General features: G+C 53.0%; 2 protein-coding genes across 2 annotated transcripts in view; one reads left to right on the top strand and one right to left on the bottom strand.

Moving 5' to 3' along the window:
• On the bottom strand, window positions 1-23,464 carry FZR1 (fizzy and cell division cycle 20 related 1). The gene is made up of 14 exons (XM_027705163.1): window positions 23,399-23,464; window positions 12,846-12,987; window positions 12,352-12,477; window positions 12,054-12,117; window positions 11,151-11,278; window positions 10,641-10,723; window positions 10,040-10,223; window positions 9,778-9,843; window positions 9,220-9,322; window positions 7,678-7,862; window positions 6,186-6,419; window positions 5,403-5,507; window positions 4,090-4,182; window positions 1-2,967 (listed from the first exon to the last, which is right to left on the bottom strand). Exons 2-14 carry the CDS (start codon window positions 12,912-12,914, stop codon window positions 2,926-2,928), a joined length of 1,482 nt encoding a protein of 493 aa, XP_027560964.1. The 5' UTR covers window positions 12,915-12,987; window positions 23,399-23,464; the 3' UTR covers window positions 1-2,925.
• SMIM24 (small integral membrane protein 24) overlaps window positions 21,319-23,506 on the top strand; it is a 19,862-nt gene continuing 17,674 nt past the window's right edge. Inside the window, exon 1 of the mRNA XM_027705168.1 lies at window positions 21,319-21,323. The gene's annotated coding sequence lies outside the window, so the exon portion shown is untranslated. The remainder of the gene's footprint in view (window positions 21,324-23,506) is intronic.

Consider the following 23,506-nt stretch of genomic DNA (forward strand, 5'->3'; position numbering starts at 1 on the left):
TCCCAATAAATTCACAACCTCTTTAATGCCAGTTCGATTGCTTTACATGGAAAAGTTACAGCACACTCCATGTTTTTTTCCACCATGTGACACCTGGGATACAACAACGCCACGAGGCCGCAGACTCTGTCACCGGCACGGGAGGACCCTGTGCCCGGGTCAGCGCTCACAGGTCACACCCCAACACACCACCTCAGCTCTGCCCTTTTCCCTGCTGAACCCTCAGCCAGTGACAGTGTCACAGTGCCAGCTGCAGACACACACACGCACACACCCATCCGCACACGGACACGACTGGGAGCTCCATCCTGCCTCGGCAGCTGGGAGCAGGGGGGGAAGGCGGCTGTGCTGGGCTCTGGCAGCCAGGGCAGGGTGAGCAGCCTGTTCTCGCCGTGCTACGAGGGTAACACGTGTGGCCACAGGACAGCCCTGGCCTGGGAATCGCCAGCCCTCGCTGCCAAGTGCAATGAGAGAAGCCATCACGAGCCATCCTGCTCCCAAGGCAGAGAAAAGCGCGACATGGAAGCAAGACGTAGTTTGGGAAAGACCCTGGCCAGAGAGGACAATGGTGGGGGACAGTGACAAGGGGGTGTCCCTGCTTTGCAGCATCCTGGGGCGCAGCTGGGAGCACTGGGCAGAGGCTGCAGCGCCCACTTGGCACTGCCCCCCACCCCAGCAACTCCTGGGGCTCCTTGGGGAAGCTCCCACATCACAGGCTGAGAGGCAAACCCATCCCTGCAGGAGCCCTGGAACACTGGGGAGCCCCACCAGCATCACCCACCCTGTGCTCCAGCTGGGACCCAACTCTCTCCTGCTCCAGCACGGGCACAAACCAGGCTGAGACCTCCTGTGTGCCCCCATCCCAAGTGACTACTCCTTCCCAGAGGAGAAAGCAGTGTGTCCTGGGGGTCTGCACAGTGGGATTTTGGCAGGAGGCAATGCACAAGAGACAGGAAAATCCACAGCACAGCCACCAGCCCCCCCAGGCCCCCTGTGCACAGCCCCACTCCCAAGTGGTGACACCCATGACAGACCACCTCTTGCTGCAGGTGAACCTTTCCTTCAAACCTACTCCCCAACTTAATGATCTGACTCAATTTAACACTCCTGGGTGCTCCCAACCCACAGTGATGTGGAACAGTGCCTGTGAAAGGAACAGAGACCCGGGATGGGGGGGTGTCACTTCACACCGAGCCCCAAATCCCACAGCCAGAGCTACACTAAAGCAGTTGTGTTCAAACTGTGTTTCAGAAATTCCATGGAAAATCCATCCTAGTGGCAAGCAAGACTATGAGATGACAAGGTGGGTTGTGGGCCTGGGAGACTCAGAGCTGCCAGGCTGTATGGAGAAGGGGGCTCCCAGCACACCAGCTCCTCACCAGTGCCTCCAGCAGCTGCAACACGGGGGCAGCACCAAGAGCCTGATCCAGGCACTGCTGTGATGGCACGTGTGGTCAAGGCTGTGGTGAACAGGCTGTACCAGCTCACCCTAAGGGTACTGGTGGTACTGGGGAAAGGCAATCGTATTCCTACTGCCTGGTTTTAGGGAAAGAAGGGAGGGGAGGAAAACCAACAAAGAAAGAGAGAGGAAAGCATTACCTACGTAATCTACAGAGAGAGGGCAAGGTCTATATACACAGCCAGGGAATTCCACACGGGAACAGGAAGCAGTGCTGGGAAAGGGCAGGAGGCAGGCAGGGCCCGGGCAGGGCAGGCACATACACACGTCAGACAGGACAGGCTGTGCAGCCTCACAGCTCCTCTTAAATTAAAAGCAACACACACACACACAAGCGTTTGTGTCACCCCACGGGCTCCAACACCAGCTGAACTCTCGTCCCACATGACCTAAAAACCACACACCAAAACCCAACAGCAGGGCCCTGGCTGGGACTTGGAGACAGCAAAAAGCAACAACGCAGCCCTGCTTTAGAACCCCTCTTCCAGCCAGAAGAGGCCCTGCTCGCCCCAAAAATCAGATCCTTGGGAGTTGTTTTGGCTCTCAAACATATCCCAACTGCTTCTGGCCTCAGGGAGACTCTGGAGCAAGGCACTGGGGGAAGCTCCACATGCACGGGGGGATTGGGTTTCTTTTTTTATACAGTCCTTGTTTCTCCTCTCTGGTAACTCACAGGATCAGCCCAGAACATGCAAGAGCACCTGCAGAACTTCCCGAATCTGCTCCCTCGGAGGTAAAGCTTTTCCAAGTCTCCTCCGAAGTTTAGAGCCCCAAAACGTATTTGTTCAGAGGCAGCTGCCAAGCACGCCAGAAAAATCAAGCTGTCTTATGGGAATGATTATGTCAAGTACTACAGTACCTGTCTGGGTGAAAAAATAAAGAAAAAAAAACAAAGGAAAATAGGCAGTTCTCCAGTTTCTTCCTGGAATGGGGATGAACAAAGGCTATGAACAAAGCCCTTCGATGCCCAGCTGGAGCCGTGTCCACTTGCACCAGTGGTACCGGCCCAGTCTGGCTGGCTCCTGCCTCCAGAGATGTCACCAAGGACACAGGGACCCAGAGCAGCACGTCAAACCCCTTCCCACAGCGGCAAGGATATGCTCCTCTCTCCCAGGAGGGACACCACGGCCGTGGGGATGGCCTCAGTCCGGTCTCAGTGGTCCATGTCACACGAGTCCTCCCCGGTTCCATCCGGAGGGCTGGAGGATGCTGGGTTAACATTTCTCTTGTACCCGTTTCCCTTTATGAAAGATGAATCCACAAACCTTTGGCAGTTCCCTCCCCTCCCCACCCCATCCCCAATACTGCCCAGCGTGGATCACAAGCACGTATTTATTGAGCTGGGTCCTCCTCCAGTCCCTCAGCTCTCCCTCCCCTCGGCTGGGCTCCGGGGGTCCATGCAGGCCGAGGGAGTGGTCTGATCCTGGAATGTCAGGCTGTAGGTTCCTGGGGTGCAGGGAGAGGGTTTATCGTATCCTGGTGAAGAGGTTAAGCACGGACACAGACTCCTGAGAAGACAAAGCAGGGGGTAAGTCCTCCACAGCTGTAACTCCACGTGCTTTTGGGTTTGTTTTTAATCTGGGGAGGAATCTCTAGCTCAGGGCACGATCCCAGCTCACCATCCAAAGTCCAACACCATAAATATTCCCATGGGTTACTTCCAACTGATAACAAGGAGCACAGCAGACCAGTGTGCTGTTCCCACAGCTCTGCAGGCAGCTCTGTCCCAGAGCAGGCAGCAACTGGGGGACCCCCAGCAGCAGTGCCAGCTCCCCCCAGCCCCATCCTCCAGATCCCTCTGCCCAGAAAAGCTCTCGGAACACCAGGCACAACCCGCCTTTGGTGATGGTGAACTGTCATTGGCAGCATCCACGACCCCATTTCCATCCAAAATCCTATTTTAAGAAGTTTAATAAGGAGCCACTGGATAAGCACAGAATGGTTTGGGTTGGAAGAGACCTTAAAGCTCATCTCATCCCACCCCCTGCCACGGGCAGGGACACCTTCCACTAGCCCAGGTGGCTCCAAGCCCCATCCAACCTGGCCTTGAACACTTCCAGGGATGGGGGAGCCACAGCTGCTCTTGGCAACCTGTGCCAGGGCCTCACCACCCTCCCAGGGAAGAGTTTTTCCCTGAAATCTAATCTAGACCTGCCCTCTGGCAGTGGGAAGCCATTCCCCTTTGTCCTGTCCCTCCATGCCTTGTCTAAAGTCCCTCTCCAGCTCTCCTGGAGTCCCTTTAGGCACTAGGATGGGCTTCAGGTCTCTCCAGAGCCTTCTCTTCTCCAGACTGAGGTCCCAGCCTGCTGTCACCCCTGAGGGCTCAGCTCACAGCCACACACCAGCAGGAAGATGGTGGGCTCAGGGTGAGCCCCCCAAAAACGCTGCTCAGCAGCCCTGGACCAGCCTGGACAGGGATGTTGTGTCACACTGCCTTGGGCACACGGGGTGACCTTTTCCTTCATCTGATGACAAATCCATTAAATCTCAGCAAAGTTGAACCCTCCCCTGCCCCTGGCCCTTGATCTGCAGGATGCAGTGAAGGGATCAGAGGGAAGGCAGCAGAGCAGAGCCAACGTGCCCCGAGTTCCCCCCCTGAGCACCCCCCCCCCCCCCCCCCACGGCCTTACCTTTGTGGAGCGAGTTTTACTGAAGACGTTCCAGAAGCGCAGGGTCTCGTCCCCAGCTCCTGTGACAATGGCCTCCCCGTCAGGGGACATCGCCTGCGGCCAAGACAACAACCCTCACCATCTGCCACACTTGTGAGGTTGAAAACAAACCTCCATTGGAATGCAGGAGAGAGGTTTAACTCTCCTTCCTACTTGGCTGGCAGTGAGAAGCCAAACAACTTCCTCTGCTCCCAGGTGCCTCATCCAGCCTCAGGGGCAGTTTGGGCACTTGCACTTCACTGGTGAAGCTACGGAACACACACGGGGGACTATCATGGAAAGGGTTCTTGTGTTAAGACATCCAAGCCATGTGTAACTGAGGATATTCCTCCCAGGATTATCAACATGCCTTAAGGCAGGAAATGTGACATGACTGGATTTGCTGGCTGTATTGGTCTCTTACACTGGAATCCACCTCCCAAAACAGCAGCAGTATTTGTCAGCTCTGCTGTGAACTGCTGAAAGCCCCAGTAACAGAGCAGCTATGAGATTGCTGGGCATTACCTGCACCAAGTGTTTAATGACAAATGGGGGGGCTGAAAGCAGCAAATTCTTTGTGAAAGTCTTCAGGGAACAAGGAGAGATGCTTGTGTTTCACAGGGTCACAGAATCATGGAATGGTTTGGGTTGGAAGGGACCTTAAAGATCACCTCGTTCCACCCCCTGCCATGGACAGGACACCTTCCACTAGCCCAGGTTGCTCCAAGCCCCATCCAACCTGGTCCTGGACACTTCCAGGGATGGAGAAGCCACAGCTTCTCTGGGTAAGCTGTGCCAGGGCCTCCCCACCCTCACAGCCAAGAATGTCTTCTTAATGTCTAATCTAGACCTGCCCTCTGGCAATGGGAAGCCATTCTCCCTTGTCCTGTCCCTCTAGGCCCTTATCCAAGTCCCTCTCCAGCTCTCTTAGAGCCCCTTTAGGCACTGGAAGGGGTTCTAAGGTTTCCCTGGAGCCTTCTCTTCTCCAGGCTCAAAAGAGTTTTCTCAAAAGAAAGCTCAGACATTTCCTCTGAAGAGTTTGGCAGGCTTTGCTATCATTAACAAAGCCTCACATTTCCATAGCAGCAAATCAAAGCATCCCTTGCAGGCACAGAAACCAGACACAGAGCATTTTCCGCCGCTCGTGGGCAGCGCTCACATCCCCACCCAGACTCCAGGCAGCTCATGGTGCCGCTGGCACTGCTGCTGTGGGTCCCATCTCAGCACACCTGCAGCCAGGTGAGCATCTGGCAGCAGTCAAAGCCATCACACACCGAGAGGTGGCCATCACTCACCAGATACAGCACTCGGTAGGAGTGCCCCGTGAGCTTTGCTACTTGGGTTAACGAGGGGTATTTCCAGACCAGGATCTGGTTCTGTGAGTATCCGTGAGTGCTCACCTGGAAGGGGAGAGGGAAACAGGCATCATAGAACCATAAAGGTCGGAAAAGACCTTTAAGATCAAGTCCACACATCAACCCAGCACCACCACCAAGTTCACCACTAAACTATGTCCCCAAGGGCCACATCCACACGTCATCTGAACACTCCACCGCTGCTCTGGGCAACTGTGCCAGGGCTGGACAGCCCTTCCTCTGAAAATATTTCCCTTAATATCCAATCTAAACCTTCCCTGGTGCAACTTGGAGCTGTTTCCTCTTGTCCTGCCCCTTGTTCCCTGGCAGTAGAGCCCGACCCCCACCTGGCTCCACCCTCTTGTCAAGGGGGTTGCAGAGCCAGAAGGTCCCTCCTGAGCCTCCTCTTCTCCAGGTTGAGCACCCCCAGCTCCCTCAGCTGCTCCTGGTGCTCCAGACCCTTCCCGTGCTCTGTTCCCTTCTCTGGACACTCTCCAGCCCCTCAATGTCTTTCTTGTTGTGAGGGGCCCAGAACTGACCCCAGGATTTGAGGTGGGGCCTCAGCAGTGCCCCGCATAGGCGGACAGTCCTGCTGGACACACAGTGATCGGTACAAGCCAGGTGCCCTTGGCCTCCTTGCCCACGTGGGCACACCTGGCTCACGTTCAGCCCCACCTCCCCCAGGGGCCAGCCTGGCAGCAGCACTGCCCAGGGAGGACTCACCAGCTCGTTGGCGTGTTTGGACCAGGCCAGGTTGCACACCTGGGAGCCGGTGTCGATGCACTGCAGGGGCTGCCCCGTGAGCGTGTTCCAGAAGCGGATGCAGCGGTCGGCCGTGCCCCCGCCCGAGGCCAGCAGCCCGTGCTGGTGTGGGGACCAGGCGATGGCTTTCACTGCTGCCAGGTGCTCTGTGTATTGTTGCACAGGGCTCAGGCTGGAGTGATTCCAGACGAGGAGCTGGCAGAGAGGAGGGACGTGATCAAACTTGTGCAGCAGTCATGTGTCCACAACACCCACAAGCCGTGATGGGGCCAATGAGGGCAGCTGGGCAACAATCTGATTTCTCACAGCTCTGCCCAGGCACGCTCAGCTCCACTCTGCACTTCACAGAATCCCAGAATGGTTTGGGTTGGAAGGGACCTTAAAGCCCATCCAGTTCCACCCCCTGCCATGGGCAGGGACACCTTCCACTAGCCCAGGTTGCTCCAAGCCCCGTCCAACCTGGCCTTGGACACTTCCAGGGATGGGGCAGCCACAGCTGCTCTGGGCAACCAGTGCCAGTCCCATCCAGCCACTACATTCAGCTGAGGAGCCATTCTACCCCTGGGCCACGAGGCAGGGAACAGTCCCTAAGGGAAGTGCACAGAGCCAAAGACAGCATCCCTGACTGGAACCCCAGACCCTTCTGTTGTTTTTTGGGTGTATCATTCCAGAATGCATCTAGAAATCCACTCAGTTCATTAGGAGTTATTCTGAGCAGGAGGAACTCAGTCCAACCATGCTGTCACACAGGCAATGGGCACATTCCCTACCTAGCAACCCACTCCAAAGGGCTTGGAACACTGCTTCTCCATGACAGATGCTTCTCCCATATGGTGCTCAGTGAGCTACAAGCCTGTGTTACAGGTAGGAGAACTCACAGAGCTCTGCCTCAGGTTCCTTCTGCACACAAACATTACTGCAATAAACGTGACCACACACTGCATGAACGAAGTCAGGAAGGGCAGCTTAGCAGTGACTTTACTGAATTCAAGCCCCAGAGTCAAGCTAGAGATTTAATTAGCCACATACAGAAGCAAATTAAATTTGCCTTTTTAATTTTATTAGGAAGAGAAGACTGAATAGAAGCTTAGCATGATTTATGTTGGTCACACTCCAACAACCAAAACAAAAGCCCCTTTCAGAGAGGCCAAACATCCTTAAAGAATCCCAGAATCATTAGAATTGGAAAAGACCTTCAAGATGAAGTCCAGTCTTTAACCTGATCCCTGCAGGCTCGGTAAACCATATTGCAAAGTGCCACATCCACATATTTTTCAACACCTCCAGGGATGGTGACTCCACCACTGACCTGAGCAGCCTGTTCTGATGTTTAACCCCTCTTTCAGTAAGAAATTTTTCCTAATATCCAACTTGAACCTCCCTTGGTGTAACTTAAGGCCATTTCCCCTTGTCCTAAAAAGAAAGGGGGGTCTGAGATTTCATGTGACTGTACCTTATTATCATTCCCTCCGGAGGCCAGGAGCTGGTGATCCGTGGACCATTTGAGCCCACAGACCTCCTGCCTGTGCCCCTGGAGCCGGCGCTCGGACTGCAGGGGGGGTGTGCGGATGTCCCGCTGCAGGATCATCCTGTCCCGGCTCCCTGAGGAGAGCTGGTCTGCATTCCATGCCAGGGCACCTGCAACGTGGGCACAGCTTCAGAGTGTGTTTGTGGGAGTCATGGAATCACAGAGTCATCGGGGTTGGAAAAGACCTCTAAGATCATCAGGTCCAGCTGTCAACGCAGCACCACCGTGTTCACCACTAAACCAGGTCCCCACATGCCACAACCACACGTTGTTTGAACACTCCCAGGGATGGTGACTCCACCCCTGCCCTGGGCAGCCTGTGCCAATTGCTTTACAACCCTTCCTATGAAAGCATTTCCCTAATATACAGCCTGAACCTCCCCTGGCACAACTTGAGGCCGTTTTCCCTTGTCCTGTCCCTTGTTCCCTGGGAGCAGAGCCCAACCCCACCCAGCTCCCCCCTCCTGTCAGGGAGCTGGAGAGAGTGGAAGCTCCCCCCTGAGCCTCCTTTCCTCCAGGTTGAGCCCCCCCAGCTCCCTCAGCTGCTCCTGGTGCTCCAGACCCTTCCCCAGCTCTGTTCCCTTCTCTGGACATGCTCCAGCCCCTCAATGCCTTTCCTGTCGTGAGTGGCCTAGAACTGTCCCCAGGATTTGAGGTGTGGCACAGGGGGACAGCCAATGCCTTTCCTGTGGCCTAAAACTGTCCCCAGGATTTGAGGTGTGGCACAGGGGGACAGCCAATGCCTTTCCTGTGGCCTAAAACTGTCCCCAGGATTTGAGGTGTGGCACAGAGGGACAGCCACTGCCCTCGTCCTGCTGGACAAAATATCAAGCCCAACCTCTCAAGCCCTGCAATAGCAGGTAAGCAGAATGCCACCACCACAGTTGCCAAGGGATAAAAAAAAACCCCAAACAAAGGAAACCCCGTTCCAAACCTTACAGATCTCCCCTACATCCAGTCCTAGATCCCTGCACAAAGAAAGATTCACCTGCACAGACTGACTGCAGGAATCACCAACCCCATTTCACAGTGCAGTAAAGCACAGGGACAGATCTCAGGAAGTGCCTGGATTTCCCAAATCTCATCCCAGAGTCCAGTTTCACAACAGCTCTGAGCAGAAAAAAAACCAAACAGCTCCCCCCCTGAAAAAAGGAACTGGAAATCTCAGTGAGAAGCTGCCAGCAGGACTGTAACCGGAAGCCCGTGGCAGTGAAAGGATGTTGCAACCAAACCCAAAATGCCTCAGACATGGAGCAAACACCTGCTTGCAACACCCAACCACCATCACACCCAGATCAGAACACCATTGTTATGAGACTATAATATTTTCAAGACTGCTCAAGACATAGCAGGGGATAAATATCAACTCTGGTATTCCAAGTTTTCTGTTTCCAGCAGATCCTTGGCTAACAAAGTTCAATCAGGAAGGAACAGACCCCGTGAACCCTCTGCCTCCCCCCTCCTTACCGACTCTGGCCGTGTGCCCCTCCAGCATGGAGAGCTTCTTTCCTGCAGCTGCATCCCAGATCTGTACAAAGCCCTTGTGAGTGCCAACAGCCACCAAGTTCCCCTGGACAAACAGAGAGCCAGCATCAGTACAGCCAGGAAGTACAGCCAGAAAACAAGCTGGAAGCTGAGGGAAAAGACTTGGGATAAATCCCACGAGAGGGAAAGCATCCAGAGTTCTTCCATCTTACATGCTTTTCCCTGCTGAGAGGCCCATGCAGCCTGGCTGGAATATATTTATTGTAACATTTTATTGTCAAGAGCTGGAGAAGATCTGGCTTTTTCTCCCTCCCACTCCTCTTAGCAATGCCTTGAGAACCTCGAGATACAAGAGGCTGTTCTCTAACCCCTTTCTTTTAGCAGAGAAAAAGTGTTGACAGGAAAACACATCTGATTGGTGATGTACAGAGGGAGCTTGGGGGAATTCAGGAGAATAAGCCAAGGAGTTAACCATGGCTATGATGACAGTGCCTAGGTGAGAAGTGTCTCAGCTGTCCCTGCTGACAGTGCCATACTGACCCGTTCTGACCAGCCCACGGATGTCACGGAATCTCCTTCCACAGAGAGGTCACACAGCCGGGTCACCTTCAGAGAGGACACAATGGGGTAAGAAACACAAGTTTTTGTCATACAGCACTACTGGCTGTCTCACAAACCAGTGCCTCGTTTGGCACAGAGCATGACAAGTGCTGAACCCCTCACAGGGCACATTCCATAGCTCTGGAAGGCTGGAAAAGCCCTACAGCAACAGCTACTTCCCTCCTCAGTGATGACCATTTACCTGACTCGTACAAGCACTCCACAGGTAAACACAAGTCCCAAGGCCAACACTGAGGACATTAAGAGAGGACCAGTCCACCAGGTTCAGGTAGAAGTCATCCTGCAGCTCTGGGGCATCCAGCACTTTGAAAGGAATCTTGGAGATTTTCCGAGTTGGTTTCCGAGGTGATCTTAGCAGCTTCTGACTGTTTACAAAAACAGACAGAAAAACAACTACAGGATCCTGCACACCACAGCAGATGGGAGCCACAGGTGCAGCCACTCTTTACAGCATTTCCATAGAAATGCAGGGACAAAGAGGCTGCACAATTCTTTCCAGCAGCAAGACTGGAAGGAATTAGGTTCTGCTCCTACAAAGGACCCAGGGAGCAAAAAGGTAAACTGATTACTAAGAGTTGGCCAAGACATGTTAAGCACACGGGCAGGTTGGGCACCTGCAGAAAGCCTTAGAATTCAACTGTCCCTATTTATGATCTCTCCAGATTTCCAAACCCAATTCACATTGCAATTCTGGGTGCCTCGGAGAAAAGCCCTACAAGAACCTTGCTGAACCCTCTGCCCCAGGCCCTCCCTTCTCACAGCCTGTGGAGGATCAGTGTTACCTTTTGTTGCTGACAGGAGACAGGGAATAGGGTGAGACCTCGTTGCCATCGTCGGGGCTGGAGCGTTTTGTGCTGAGCGAGTACTGCACGAAGAAAACACCCCTCGTAAGCACCCTGGGGCCTGGGGCATCACTCCCCTGTGCACTGGTCCCAATCCAACTCTTAACACCCAGTCAGATTGCCCAGATTTTTCAGTTCTTCCCTCTCTCAGGCACTCCAAAACTGCATACCTCCCCTCACCTCCCCTGAATTCCAAAAAGCCTGATTTGATCCGTCACCACACTGTCCAAAAAGCCCCACCCAGCTTTCCTGCCAGCACACACACAGGAAGCACGTTGTTTGCTGCACACTCAGGTGCTCTTTGCAGGCCACCAAATTTGTTATCAAGAGCTTATCTCAGCCAAGCCCCAGCAGCAAGTCACTGCACAAGCAGCCTGGCAGGGCCGTGTGCTCCGTTCCTGTGACCCACGGGGCGACCTGCACTGGTTGTAGTGCAAGTAAGTGACTCACAGTGAAGAGAGACTTCTTCTCTGGGGTGGATGGCTGCAGCCTCCTGTCCTCTGTCTGAGGGTCCTGCACCTTCTCGATCCCTGCTCCCAAGAGTTCATTCTTCAGCAGGGCAGAGTAGGCCAGGCCATCTGTGAACCCAAATGAGCACTGAGCAGAGAGCTCCGAGCAGCAACAGCTCTGCAGGGAGAGCCAGGATCGTGTCTGCCTGACCTGGAGGAGAGAAGGCTCCAAGGAGACCTCAGAGCCCATTCCAGTGCTTAAAGGGCCTCCAAGAGAGCTGGAAGGGGAGTTTGGACAAGGGCCTGGAGGGACAGGACAAGGAGCAATGGCTTCCCACTGCCAGAGGGTAGGGTTAGATGGGAAACTGGGAAGGAATTGTTGGCTGTGAGGCTGGGGAGGCCCTGGCACAGGTTGCCCAGAGCAGCTGTGGCTGCCCCTGGATCCCTGGAATTGCCCAAGGCCAGGTTGGACAGGGGTTGGAGCCACCCAGGCTAGTGGAAGGTGTCCCTGCCCATGGCAGGGGGTGGAATAAGACGAGGTTTAAGGTCCCTCCCAACCCAAATCAGTTCATGATTCTATGACTTGTACACTCACAGAGCGTCTTAATAAGCCTGGGGCCCCTGTTTAGAAGCCAGATTAGCAGCAAGCTTTCCCTCCTTCTCCCTCATCAGGAAAGTGCTTCCCTGGCACAGTAAACCACGGGATAGAAACAGCCTCTTGCCTCCCAGACACTCATCAGAAGCAGTGAGCTGGTATTCACTCATGATGTGGGCATTTCCCAAAACAGCAGCACGAGTTTTGGCATAAGGATGAAAGTGTCAGTGTGGTCTTAATTTCCAAGCTCCCCAACATCATGCAGTAAGAACTCTGGGCATGGCTCAAGCAGCAGATGGGGGTTCTCACCTTTGCCATTGTCTGATGTAGCATCCTTTGCTTTTCTGTTTTGGCTTGGTGACTTTTCATTTTCCTGAAATAGAGAAACACGCCATCACCATACAGAAACCTCAGGATTTATGGTAAAACAGCAAATCCAGAAAGCTCCTGGAGCACAGGGTTTGAGGACATGCACTCAAATGAACTCTCCTGGGGCAGTAGAAGCCCATGGTACAGGGGATAAGCAGAGCAATCATGCCAGCCCAAACAAAAGGCACTATTTCCACAATTCCAAGGCTGAGCTGTAGGGGAAGGGATCAAAACTTACATTTATTCTGTGGAAGTTAATGCTCCAGTTGGCCCCAGCTCTTGAGGGAATGAATCTGTCACCGTGCTTACTAGGAGAAGACATTGGGGAATTGGAAGGTGTCAGGGTTCTTCTCATCTCTGCTACCTGAATTAAAGAATAAAAGACATTAGACTTACTCTTGTCAATCAGTTGGTTGGTTTGTCAGCCCCCAATTTTTTACATTACACACATAGTTACTGAGATTATGTAGTAAAAAGTCATTTACTGAGCTCCATAAAAATATCTTCACTCCTTTTTGCAACCTGAACTGGGGTTGTCTTTTCAAAAGCTCTCTTGAAGTCAAGTTACTTGGGTATTCCTAGAACAGCTCAGGAACTCACACCTGCTCACAGCCCAACAAAAGACTGTGGTTTGCTTTGAAGAGGCCCCAGGTCTTTCAAAAGCTCAAGGAAAACAGTCCCAGGCCAGACAGACAACAACATAACAGTGAGCCTGAGCCCATCTGTACTCACACAAGGCATTGTGTTCTCATTCTGTATGTTGATTTGGCGTAGGAGACGTCTCTCGTAGTCCTGGTCCATGGTGGGAAGCTGGCTGGGGACACCAGCAGGCTCAGGAATTTGGGTTTGCGAACTCCAAGCAGTAATTAGTCACCTGCAAAAGCCAGGGGGAGAAACACATCAAAATGTTACACCCCTCCACACTGAAACAGCCTCTTCAGCTTCCTAAACCTGTTCTTTGAACTTGAGACCACTTTTCCTACCCAGATTGCTGATCCCAAACTGACAGCAGAACCCACTTTCATTACTGCCCTCGGCTGCTGACTCTCGTGTGCAGGCACCAGCACTTTGTGTCTGACAGGACCTCAGCAGGTCCCCCCCACACTGGAGCAGGCAGTGCCCCCAGGCCCTGCAGCAGCACAGCTTGCCAAACCTTCAGGAAACAGGCCTGGGAAGTTCAGGTGCCTGTAGCCTGTCCTGTCCAGGCCCTGGCACAGGTTTCCCAGAGCAGCTGTGGCTGCCCCATCCCTGCAAGTGTCCAAGGCCAGGTTGGACGGGGCTTGGAGCCACCTGGGCCAGTGGAAGGTGTCCCTGCCCATGGCAGGGGGTGGCACTGGATGAACTGTAAGGTCCCCTCCAATCCAAAGCACCCTGAGGTTCTATCAAGCCTGTCCCACCCCTCAGGCCAGGGGCAGCAGTGCTGAGGGTGAGATGCTTTCAGACTTTACAGAAGTACTGGAGACTTTTAACACCACCCACTGCAGGAACACACAGCAGCCCTCAAGTGAACATTCCACATCTGATGTGCATGCTGTCTCAAATACTCCTCCTGGCTGGCACAAAGCTCACTCGCAGCTACACAGCCTAAAAAGCACACATTTTAAGAATGTATTTAAGGACAGGGCTGCTTCATAGCTGAGATCTGGCTGCTAAATGACACCGTGTATCAATAAAAAATAAATGAGCTGACACTTGTGTGAGGACAGGGAGTCACAGCCCTCCCTGAGCCCTGAGGGCAGAGAGCAGCAAGCCCAGGGCCCCTCCCTCCCCCCTCATGCACACCTCGTGCTTTGTCCACGGCTGACACGGGCACAAAAACGCTGACACCAGAACAGAGACGCCAAGTTGGTCTTTCAACCCAAGATAAACATGTCCAAAGGGAAAGGTGGAAGCTAACACACAAGCAAATCCCCACAACACACAGGCACCTGGAAGCTGTGCAGGACGTAGAGGGATTTTCATTCCTGTTATTGCATAAACGTTTATGGCTCCTGGCTGGAGTCGCGGCTGCACCAATGGAGTCGCCTCGAGATACAAACTTGCTGCAAAATCCAGGAGGCAAAAGTACACAAAGGCTGTGCTGCTGCACAGTGCCACACTCAGGGACTGCCAGGCACTGCCTCCTGCTCCCTCCGGTATGACCTGCTGGGAAGAGGTTCCCTCCAGGAACCAAAAACCTACCCAGGGTTTGTCGTTAAAAACTGGGGGCAAGTTACCAAGCTGTGGGGGGGCCAGCAGCACGTGCTGCCATTCAGCAAGATGTGATGAAGTGTTAGAGTAGCCTGTGAAATCAGCCTGAAAACAAGACAAAGCACACACACTGTGCACTGGAGCTGTCCCTCAGCCTGCAGAGCTGACAGCCTTTTATCTCAAAGGGTTACAGCAAATGGGGTGACATCAGCCTGGTGACCAGGCACCAGAGGGGTTCCACAGGGCTCCAATCCTAGTGCCAGTTCTCTTGAATGTCTTCATAAATGACTTGGATGCAGGACTGGAAGGTCCTCAGTGGATTTGCTGAGGACACCAAGTTGGGGAGAGCTGCTGACTCCCTCAAGGACAGAGAGGCCCCACAGAGAGATCCTGACAAATGTGAGGGCTGGGCAATCCCCGACTGCTTGGTGTTTAACAAAGGCAAATGCCAGATCCTGCCCCTGGGATGGGCAGCCCTGGATGCAGGGACAGACTGGGGAACGAGGGGCTGGGGAACAGCACCAGGGGAAAGGCCCTGGGGGTCCTGGTCAGTGGTCAGTTGGATCTGAGTCAGCAGAGTGTCCTGGCAGCCCAAAGGGCCACCGTGTCCTGGGGGGCATCAGGCCCAGCATCGCCGGCCGGGCCAGGGAGGGGATTGTCCCACCCTGCTCTGACCTGGGGCGGCCTCACCTCGAGTCCTGGGGGCTGTTTGGGGGCCACAGTGTCAGAGGGATCTGAAGCTGTTGGAGAGTGTCCAAAGGAGGGACATGGAGGCAGAGAAGGGTCTGGAGGGGAAGGGTCTGAGGAGCAGTTGAGGGCACTGGGCTGGTTCAGCTGGAGCAGAGGAGACTGAGGGGAGACTCCTCGGGGGCTGCAGCTCCTCCCGAGGGGAGGCGGAGGGGCAGGCGCTGAGCTCTGCTCTGGGACCAGGGACAGGAGCCAGGGAAGGGCTGGAGCTGTGCCAGGGGGGTTGGGATGGATCTCAGGGAAAGGTTCTTCCCCCAGAGGGTGCTGGGGCACTGCCCAGGCTCCCCAGGGCAGTGGGCACAGCCCCAAGGCTGCCAGAGCTCCAGGAGCGTTTGGACAACGCTCTGAGGGACAGGGTGGGATTGTTGGGGTGTCTGTGCAGGGCCAGGGGTTGGACTGGATGATCCTTGTGGGTCCCTTCCAGCTCAGGAGATTCTGTGCTTCTCTGATCTAAGCCATTTGTTAGTACTGAAACTTGGATTTGTTACAAATGCTGAAATGCTTTTCTTCCTTGCCATTAAGCCTGCCAACACTTTTACAGGAGCATCCCTGAAATAGACGGTGCCAAGTTGGTTCTGAGCACACCTGTTTACCTCTGCCACCTCCTCCCCCAAGCTTTTTTCATTTAATACATTTCTCCCATATGTTCTTTCAGAGGCAAAACTGGAGAAAGCTCCTAAATTTAACAGTGATCAGCTTCCACCAAATGAAGAAAAGAGTCAGAGATGGCACTACTGGAGTGTAAAGTCAGAAAAATCTGTGATGCTCTTAATAAAGGAGGTTAAAAAAAACCAACAATTAGTGCATGCCACATGAAACACTCTCCCTCACTTAGCACCGTTACCAACCCACGAGCATCAAATGTGTATCTCAAATCAAACAGCTCAACAAAATGCACACCCTTCCCCACCCCAATCCCCTTTTCTTTTTTTGGGTTGCTGTTGTTTTAACACCATGAGCTCAGCCTGCAGAACCCACATGAGGAGCGTGATGAGCCAGGGAACACCACACATTTGAAGTGTCCTCCCAAAATGGCTCAGCACAGTATTCGTGCAAGATCCAGATCCAGTTACAAAGCAAAGAGACATTTTTAATTCTGCACCTGAAACACATTCGCTTCTCGAGCTTTTCATTTGAGTTCCCATCTGCCCCAATTTCAACTACGACTTCCACTCAGAAACACAGCACAGGGTGTCCAACAGAGAGACTGCAGAGGCAGAACACAGCAGTGAATGTTCAACACCTGAATAATGACATATTTTTACCTTAAAACCTGTTCCACAGACCCAAGGAGCAGGCAGCACCTCTGGTTTGGGGTAGGCTCTTGCCAACTCCAAATTTGTCTGTCAGAAGTCAGTGGATTTTTCCCCCTGAAGCAAGTAAAAAAGGCTTTGCCAGAAGGACCTGGGGGTGCTGGTTGGCAGCAGTTGAACATGAGCCAGGTGTGCCCACGTGGGCAAGGAGGCCAAGGGCACCTGGCTTGTACCAGCCACTGTGTGTCCAGCAGGACCAGGGCAGTGACTGTCCCCATGTGCTGGCACTGCTGAGGCCCCACCTCAAATCCTGGGGTCAGTTCTGTGCCCCTCACAACAACAATGACATTGAGGGGCTGGAGATTGTCCAGAGAAGGGAATGGAGCTGGGGAAGGGTCTGGAGCACCAGGAGCAGCTGAGGGGGCTCAGCCTGGAGAAAAGGAGGTTCAGGGGGGACCTTCTCCCTCTCCTCAACTCCCTGACAGGAAGGGGGAGCCAGGAGGGAGGTTGAGCTCTGCTGCCAGGGAACAAGGGACAGGACAAGGGGAAACGGTCTCAAATTGCGCCAGGGGAGCTTCAAGCTGTATATTAGGGAAAATTTCTTCATGGAAAGGGCTGTCCAGCCCTGGCACAGCTGCCCAGGGGTGGAGCCACCATCCCTGGGAGTGTGTTCAAAAGCCACGTGGCACTTGGGGTCATGGTTTAGTGGTAACCTTGGCAGTGCTGGGGAACAGTTTGATTTGATGATCTCTTCCAACCCTAGTGATTCTGTGATTCTATGACCGGGGTACGTGGGCTATAAGTTCTCTTTAAATTGGAGAAATAAAAGATCTTGAGGAGCTGCATGTGTTACATATTCTTTTTGTATAATACTTTGTAACTAATTATGCAGTTTATGCTTGGAGAAGAAATGTAGGGTTTGGTGGAAGATTTTGGATTCCTAAGGAAGAATTTGTATTCTGACTTTATTTTCTTATGCACCTTATGTGCTGTCTCTGGATTGTCTCACAGCCCATTACTTTAAGAACAACACTTCCAGGCAGAGTTATGGTGCTGAACAAAGTGCCTTTTGTTCTTTTTATTGACCCAACCTTCAAGTATTCAAATACAGAAATGTTTTTTTCTTGGTATGGATGTGTTTGTAATAAGCCAGCATGCAGAATGCCAGGGCTGGCTGGGAAACGAGGGCAATTATTTTGCAAAGTGATTTTCTGTGGTTTGAGGCAGGTTGTGCCTGTTTGGATTCCCCAGCACACACTGAAGGTGGGGGGACAGATGCAGGTTGTGTTGGCTCTGTCAATTCAGAGCTGGATGAACCCTTTTTTATTCCAGAAATTGTTCATGTCCTTCTTAAAACTGCAGAGTATTTGGGTGGGTAAGTGTTCAACAGGAGAGGTGCTGATGGAAGTGGGAGACTCAGAATACCAAAGGCAGGATAAATTTAAATGTAGAGCTGAATATATTTCCTAATTTATACAGGGCCAAAGGGGGTAGAAGATGCCTTGGTAATTCAAATACCATTAATGTTATGTTGATGCTTTATTTTGAAGCACCTCAAATCTGAAAAAGGTTGCCTGGAGCTTTTTTTACTAACAAGCACAAAACAGACCCCAAATTTAGAGTCAGCAAGAGACTACCCAAACCTAGAAATGCTGACTGCTCTTTGGGTTTGTATTTAATGTCATTATTGGGGTGCTGAGTATTTCCAAGCTCTCTGGAAAAGCTCCATCATTTACCAAGTGGAAAAGTACACAAGTACTTAGTCCTTCAAGTCGTGAGCAGCAGGGTTTGAAATCAAACCCATATGTCCTGCTTCCCCAAACCCAAAGTTTTCATCTTTTAATGATTTATCTGAAACCAACCACAACACTTGCAAATAAATAAGGTAAAGCCCTCAGCTGGCAGCAGAATGGCAGTTCCTCTGTCCCTGGCAGCTCCAGGGACCTCCAGCCTTCACTGGCCACATCACACAAAAACCTAACCTGGCCCCAAAGGGCTGATGTTTTCATATGGCTTAACAAGCATCACCTCCTCCTCCTCAACCTGGAGTATTGTAAGAGCATTTCCAGTTACAGATTCTTCTCTTTTACACAAGCTGTAAGGGGAAGGAATAAAAAAAAAAAAGGTAAAAAAAAAAGCTGCACCAAAGCATTTTAGCTATGGAGAATACAGAGCAGCCATTGACAAGGAGCAGGATAATCTGCACTAGGCCAACCCAAAGTAGAACTTTTGCACATTTAACCTGGAGGAAGAGGGTTTATATCTTATGCCAACCCACCAAAAATTTCCAGGAACTGGCCTCCTTTCAAACCAGCAGTAGGACAAAGAGACTTGAGGACTAGAGAGCCTTGTGTTTTACCAATATTCACCTTTTAAAAGCTAGAAGGATATAAATTTTTATTTAACGATTTACAAAGGTATCAGTGTGAAAAGCATTTATAAAATCAGCCATTTACAAAAGTAACCCCTCTGCAATAGAAGCAGGTAAAGCTTTATTTCAAAACAAAATATAACCTTTGCTGCCTTGCCTGTTCACGGCTTTGTACTGCAGAGATCACACTAATGGCAACAACAAAATTACTCCAGTGTTATGGTGTCAGGTGGGATCTGCACCCTTAGTCCTCACACTCCTGAAGGTTCAATAGTCCACCAAGACACTGGATTACTGCCAGAGCCATCACACCCCAGCAGTGTATTGCAGAGGGTAAGATGGAGGTGACTACTATTCACTGAAGGTCCTGCAAAATTCCACACTTTCCTGCTTTTCCGAGCCATGTTTTCCTGCCAAGAAGCACGTCCTGCCCAGGGAACTCACACACCCCTTTATGCACTCACTACCAGCTCTACAATGCCCCTGTTCCAAAAACACCAACTTTTAGTGACCAGAAATAGGCACAAACTGAACTCCAGTTGGATTTGGAGGCAAAGTGGCCCAAGAGAAGAGACTGTTTGCATCTCCTGCCAGGCTGTAACGGGAGTACAGAAGTTGGACATGCTGCAGTTCCACACTAAGCTTGGGAGACAAGCAAAATGAACAGCGATCCATCCGTGCCTCCTCTCACCTCCCATGGCAGAAAATATCTCCCTCACAGGCAGAAAACATCTCCCCCTCCTCATAGGCACGGGCCCAACCTGCAATCCAGGCTGGAGGTGAGAAGTGTTTGACTTTCTGCACCTCCACCTGCGCTCACGGAGAAGCTCCAAGACAGCTTCAGAACTCGGGTAAGGCTTCATGTCCACCACCCCAAAGCAATGCAGTCCTCCCACGATGACAGAGGGACTCTGAGCAGCAAACCACAGGAATTCAGGGCACTCTGATGAGCGAGGCTGCAGGAAGCCTGCGGGAGCCAAGGACAGAGTGCTCGTGACACAGAGCTCTGTTTGTGGCCTGGGCTGTCACGTGCCAGCGGAAACTCAGGGTTGTAAGGCCTTCAGGAAACAGCAAAATCTGTCTTTGGAACAGCCTTTACCAAAGATAAACACCCCCTCCACTAATCACAGAATCCCAGAATGGTTTGGGTTGGAAGGGACCTTAAAGCCCATCCAGTGCCACCCCCTGCCACAGGCAGGGACACCTTCCACTAGCCCAGGTGGCTCCAAGCCCTGTCCAACCTGGCCTTGGACACTTCCAGGGATCCAGGGGCAGCCACAGCTGCTCTTGGCAACCTGTGCCAGGGCCTCACCACCCTCACCGCCAATAATTTCTTCCTAATATCTAATAAATTTTCTCTGTACACCATTACAAGCTTAAAAGTTTTTCCATAAGGATTTTCTTATACAAAACAGTTGCCCTTAGGCACAAGTCCTCCTCTGAGGGGAACGCCCTGGAAAGTCCACCAGAAACATTGTTCTTGCTGCCTCCCACATGGATGATGCTTCAGGTGTCACCACCACTTTCAGCACAGATGTTTTTCCTAAATCCCACTTCTCTCCACAACTGAAGGAAAAGAGGGGAAGCCAACAGTCAAGCCTGTACTCCAAAGACCAGGATATTTTCAGCTGTTCAACTGAAACTCAAATGCAAGTGATGGGCAACTACAGAGCTCAGAGCCACCAGCCCCCCTGCCACTGTACCCATGCAGCAGCCAGGGCCCTGCTAAGGGGGTTCCAAATTTGCCTCAGCCAGCTTTAAATAAGTCAGAAGAATTGTAGAATTGTTACTATGCCTTCCTAGATGACGTTTTCATTCAATACACATCCCACTGCAGCGCAGGGTTTATCCAAGCAGACACGACAACCACACACTCAGCAGGGGATTTCTCAGAAAATCACCACCATTAAACTCCTTTTTACTGCCTGCAGGTAGTGATTATTTCACCTTTTTGCCATGCTGCTCCATAAATAAAGAGGGCCACACCTGCTCCCAGGGAATCCAAAATAAAGCACAAACTCTCCAGCCATGCAGGAAACCTTGCACTGAGAAACAAAACACAACACGTGGGGTCACCTGGGTGGCACCTCTTGCCCGGGGGGGCACAAGGCTCCCTAATTAACAGCAAGTCCTGTAAGAGGTTTATCTGTTACAACAGAAAAACAAACAAGAGGCAGCACCAGAAACACTCTGGTTTTAGAGACACAGTTATTGGCAAAGGCAGGTGGTGGAGCTGCACCTGCACCCCTGGGCTGTGCTGGCTGTCACCTGGCTTGGGGACAGTGCTGAGGGCTGGGGTGAAGAGCAGGTTTGTGCTGGGCATCAGTTTGTGCCCGTTCCTCTTGTGCCGTTGCTGGGCCCCCCGAGCAGAGCCTGCTCCATCCTCTGCCCCCTGATGAAACCCTCGGGAGGGCCCCTCTCAGTGTCTCCCCTGGAGGCTGAACAGCCCCAGCTCCCTCAGCCTTTGCTGCTCCCAGAGCTGCTCCATCCCTTGGGCATCTCCGCAGCCTGCGCTGGCCCCGCTGCAGGAGCTCCCTGGCCCTGCTGTGCTGAGGAGCCCGAGCTGGGCCCAGCCCTGCAGATGTGCCTGCCCAGGGCTGGGCAGAGGGGCAGGATCCCTCCCCTGACCTGCTGCAAATGCTCTTCCCAGTGCACCCCCAGATCCCACTGGTGCACATTGCTGATCACGGACAGCTCATTGTCCACCAGGACCCCCAGGTCCTTCTCCACAGCTGCTCCCCAGCAGGTCACCCCTGTAACATCTCTGAGAACCTTCAGGGCTTCTCGTTTGTGTTTGGTAGTTTCTATGCTCTGTCTGAGCATGGCAATTTTTCACAAAGCTACTGACTTTAATAAAATCCAGTTTCCCTTCAGAAAGCTACAAAAATCCACGGAATACAGCTGTCAGGCTGACTTACAATTCCAAGTGCAATACAGACAGCTGAAAGCACCAGCTCTAGATAAAAGCTCTGACAAGGCTTCCAATAAAGGAAAAGTTAGTGCACTAAAAGCAAAGATTAAAAATTCACCAGCAGCCTTGTCTCTGGAGCTTTACTGAAAGGTCAGGCATCCAAAACTCTGCTTCATCATAATACTTAAACTACTGAAAATGCAACAGTGCCCCTGGTCAACCCATGAAAGAAAGTAATTGAATTTAGAAAACACAGCAGCCTCAGTCAACAGCCCTGGAAAATTCTGCTTCTGTATTAATTATAATAATAAAATAAATCAAAATCAGTCTTTAACACAAAAATTGTACAGTCATGGAATTCCAGATTGGTTTGGGTTAGGAGAGACCTAAAAGCCCATCCAGTCCCACCCCCTGCCATGGGCAGGGACACCTTCCATGAGACCAGGTTGCTCCCAGCCCCATCCAACCTGGCCTTGGACACTTGCAGGGATGGGGCAGCCACAGCTTCTCTGGGTAAGCTGTGCCAGGGCCTCCCCACCCTCACAGGGAAGAATTTCTTCCCAATATCCCATCTCACCCTGTCCAGTGGGAAGCCATTCTCCCTTGTCCTGTCCCCCCAAGCCCTTGTCTAAAGTCCTTTTCCAGCTCTCTTGTTTGCTCCTTTAGGTCCTGGAAGGCTACAACGAGGTTTTGTTGCCCACAGTGGAGCTGCTCTCTGAAGAATCTTCACCACAAAATACTGGGGTGGCATCATTAAACACATTCAGGAAGCACCAGCACTCACAAAGACAACAGGCATAAAACCCTCCAGAGTGCTACAAATCGAGGGAAAGCAATCCTCCACACCATGAACCCAACGACAACCTCACAAGGTGACTCTGAGGTGACCTGACAGCCCTCCCTGCCCCAGCAGGACCCTCTCACCACCAGGAAGACACTCGGCTCAGGTTTTTAAGAGCTCAGTTGTTGATGGTGTGCACATATCCCACGTGCAAAACGTCAGCAATACGTTAAAAACCCCCGAATAAAAGACACGGTGGTAAAACGAGCTCCCTCAGACCCCCGAGCCACCAGGGGGGCAGGGGCACATCCACCGGTGCTGCACGTAAACAAGGGACTGCTGGGCGAAGTTCCTGCCGCAGCCTGGCAGGTTTTTAAGAACAAAGTCCACACCACAAAAAAGACACCTCTGCCATCCGCATCATCAGTCTGACCAAGAAGCAAGAAGGAGCTGGTGAGGACACACCGAGCCAGGCTCGGGCTCTCCGTGCCTTTCAGGGCACACGGACCGAAGGAGGGGATGACAGCGCGACCTTCCAGCTGCGGGTGCAGATGCGGGACGTGCCCGTTACCAAACACCCCCGAGGCACCGGAGCGTTGGGGGCTCGCCGGCCCCGGGCCCGTCCTGCCAGGGCTGACAGCGCACCGCGACGGAGCGGAAACACCGACTGCTCCTTGCTGTTTGTCATGAACATCAGGGGAAGAGAAGCGGCCCCGCGGGGCCGTTCAGCGACCGGGGTGGGGATGACAGAGGGAGGTGGGAGAGAACGAGGAAAGGCACTCAGGGAGAGTGGGAGAGTATGAGGAAAGGAGGGACGGAGGAAAAGCAGGAGGGAAGGAACCCCCAACCGGTCTCGGAGCCGCCGCTGCCCCAGCCCGGCCCCGCCCGGCCCGGCCCCTCCGCCCCGCCCGGCCCGGCCCCGCCGGGGCGCACAGGCCCCTGCCCGCGGAGGAAGGCGCAGGGCCCAGCCGGCCGCAGTCCCCCTGCCCCGCGGTGCCCCGCACCGTGCCCTCGGCGCTGTGCCGGCCGTACCTGCCCGGTCGCGGTGCCGCCGCCGCTGCCTCCGGCCCGGCCCGGCCCCGCTCCGCCTCCTCCGTCAGCGCCCGCCGGCCCCGCCGCTCCGCAACATGGCGGCCGCCC

Source organism: Neopelma chrysocephalum, unplaced genomic scaffold (genome assembly GCF_003984885.1).
Source record: "Neopelma chrysocephalum unplaced genomic scaffold, ASM398488v2 Primary Assembly neopelma1_320, whole genome shotgun sequence".
Lineage (NCBI taxonomy): Eukaryota > Metazoa > Chordata > Aves > Passeriformes > Pipridae > Neopelma > Neopelma chrysocephalum.

Coding starts and splice junctions, on each gene's coding strand:
- FZR1 (XM_027705163.1), bottom strand. CDS start 12,914: ATGGACCAGGACTACGAGAGACGTCTCCTACGCCAAATCAACATACAG. Junction 12,478..12,845: donor ATGAGAACACAATGCCTTGT/GTGAGTACAGAT, acceptor TCTTTAATTCAG/GTAGCAGAGATGAGAAGAAC. Junction 7,863..9,219: donor GGGGCACACGGCCAGAGTCG/GTAAGGAGGGGG, acceptor CCCACGTTGCAG/GTGCCCTGGCATGGAATGCA.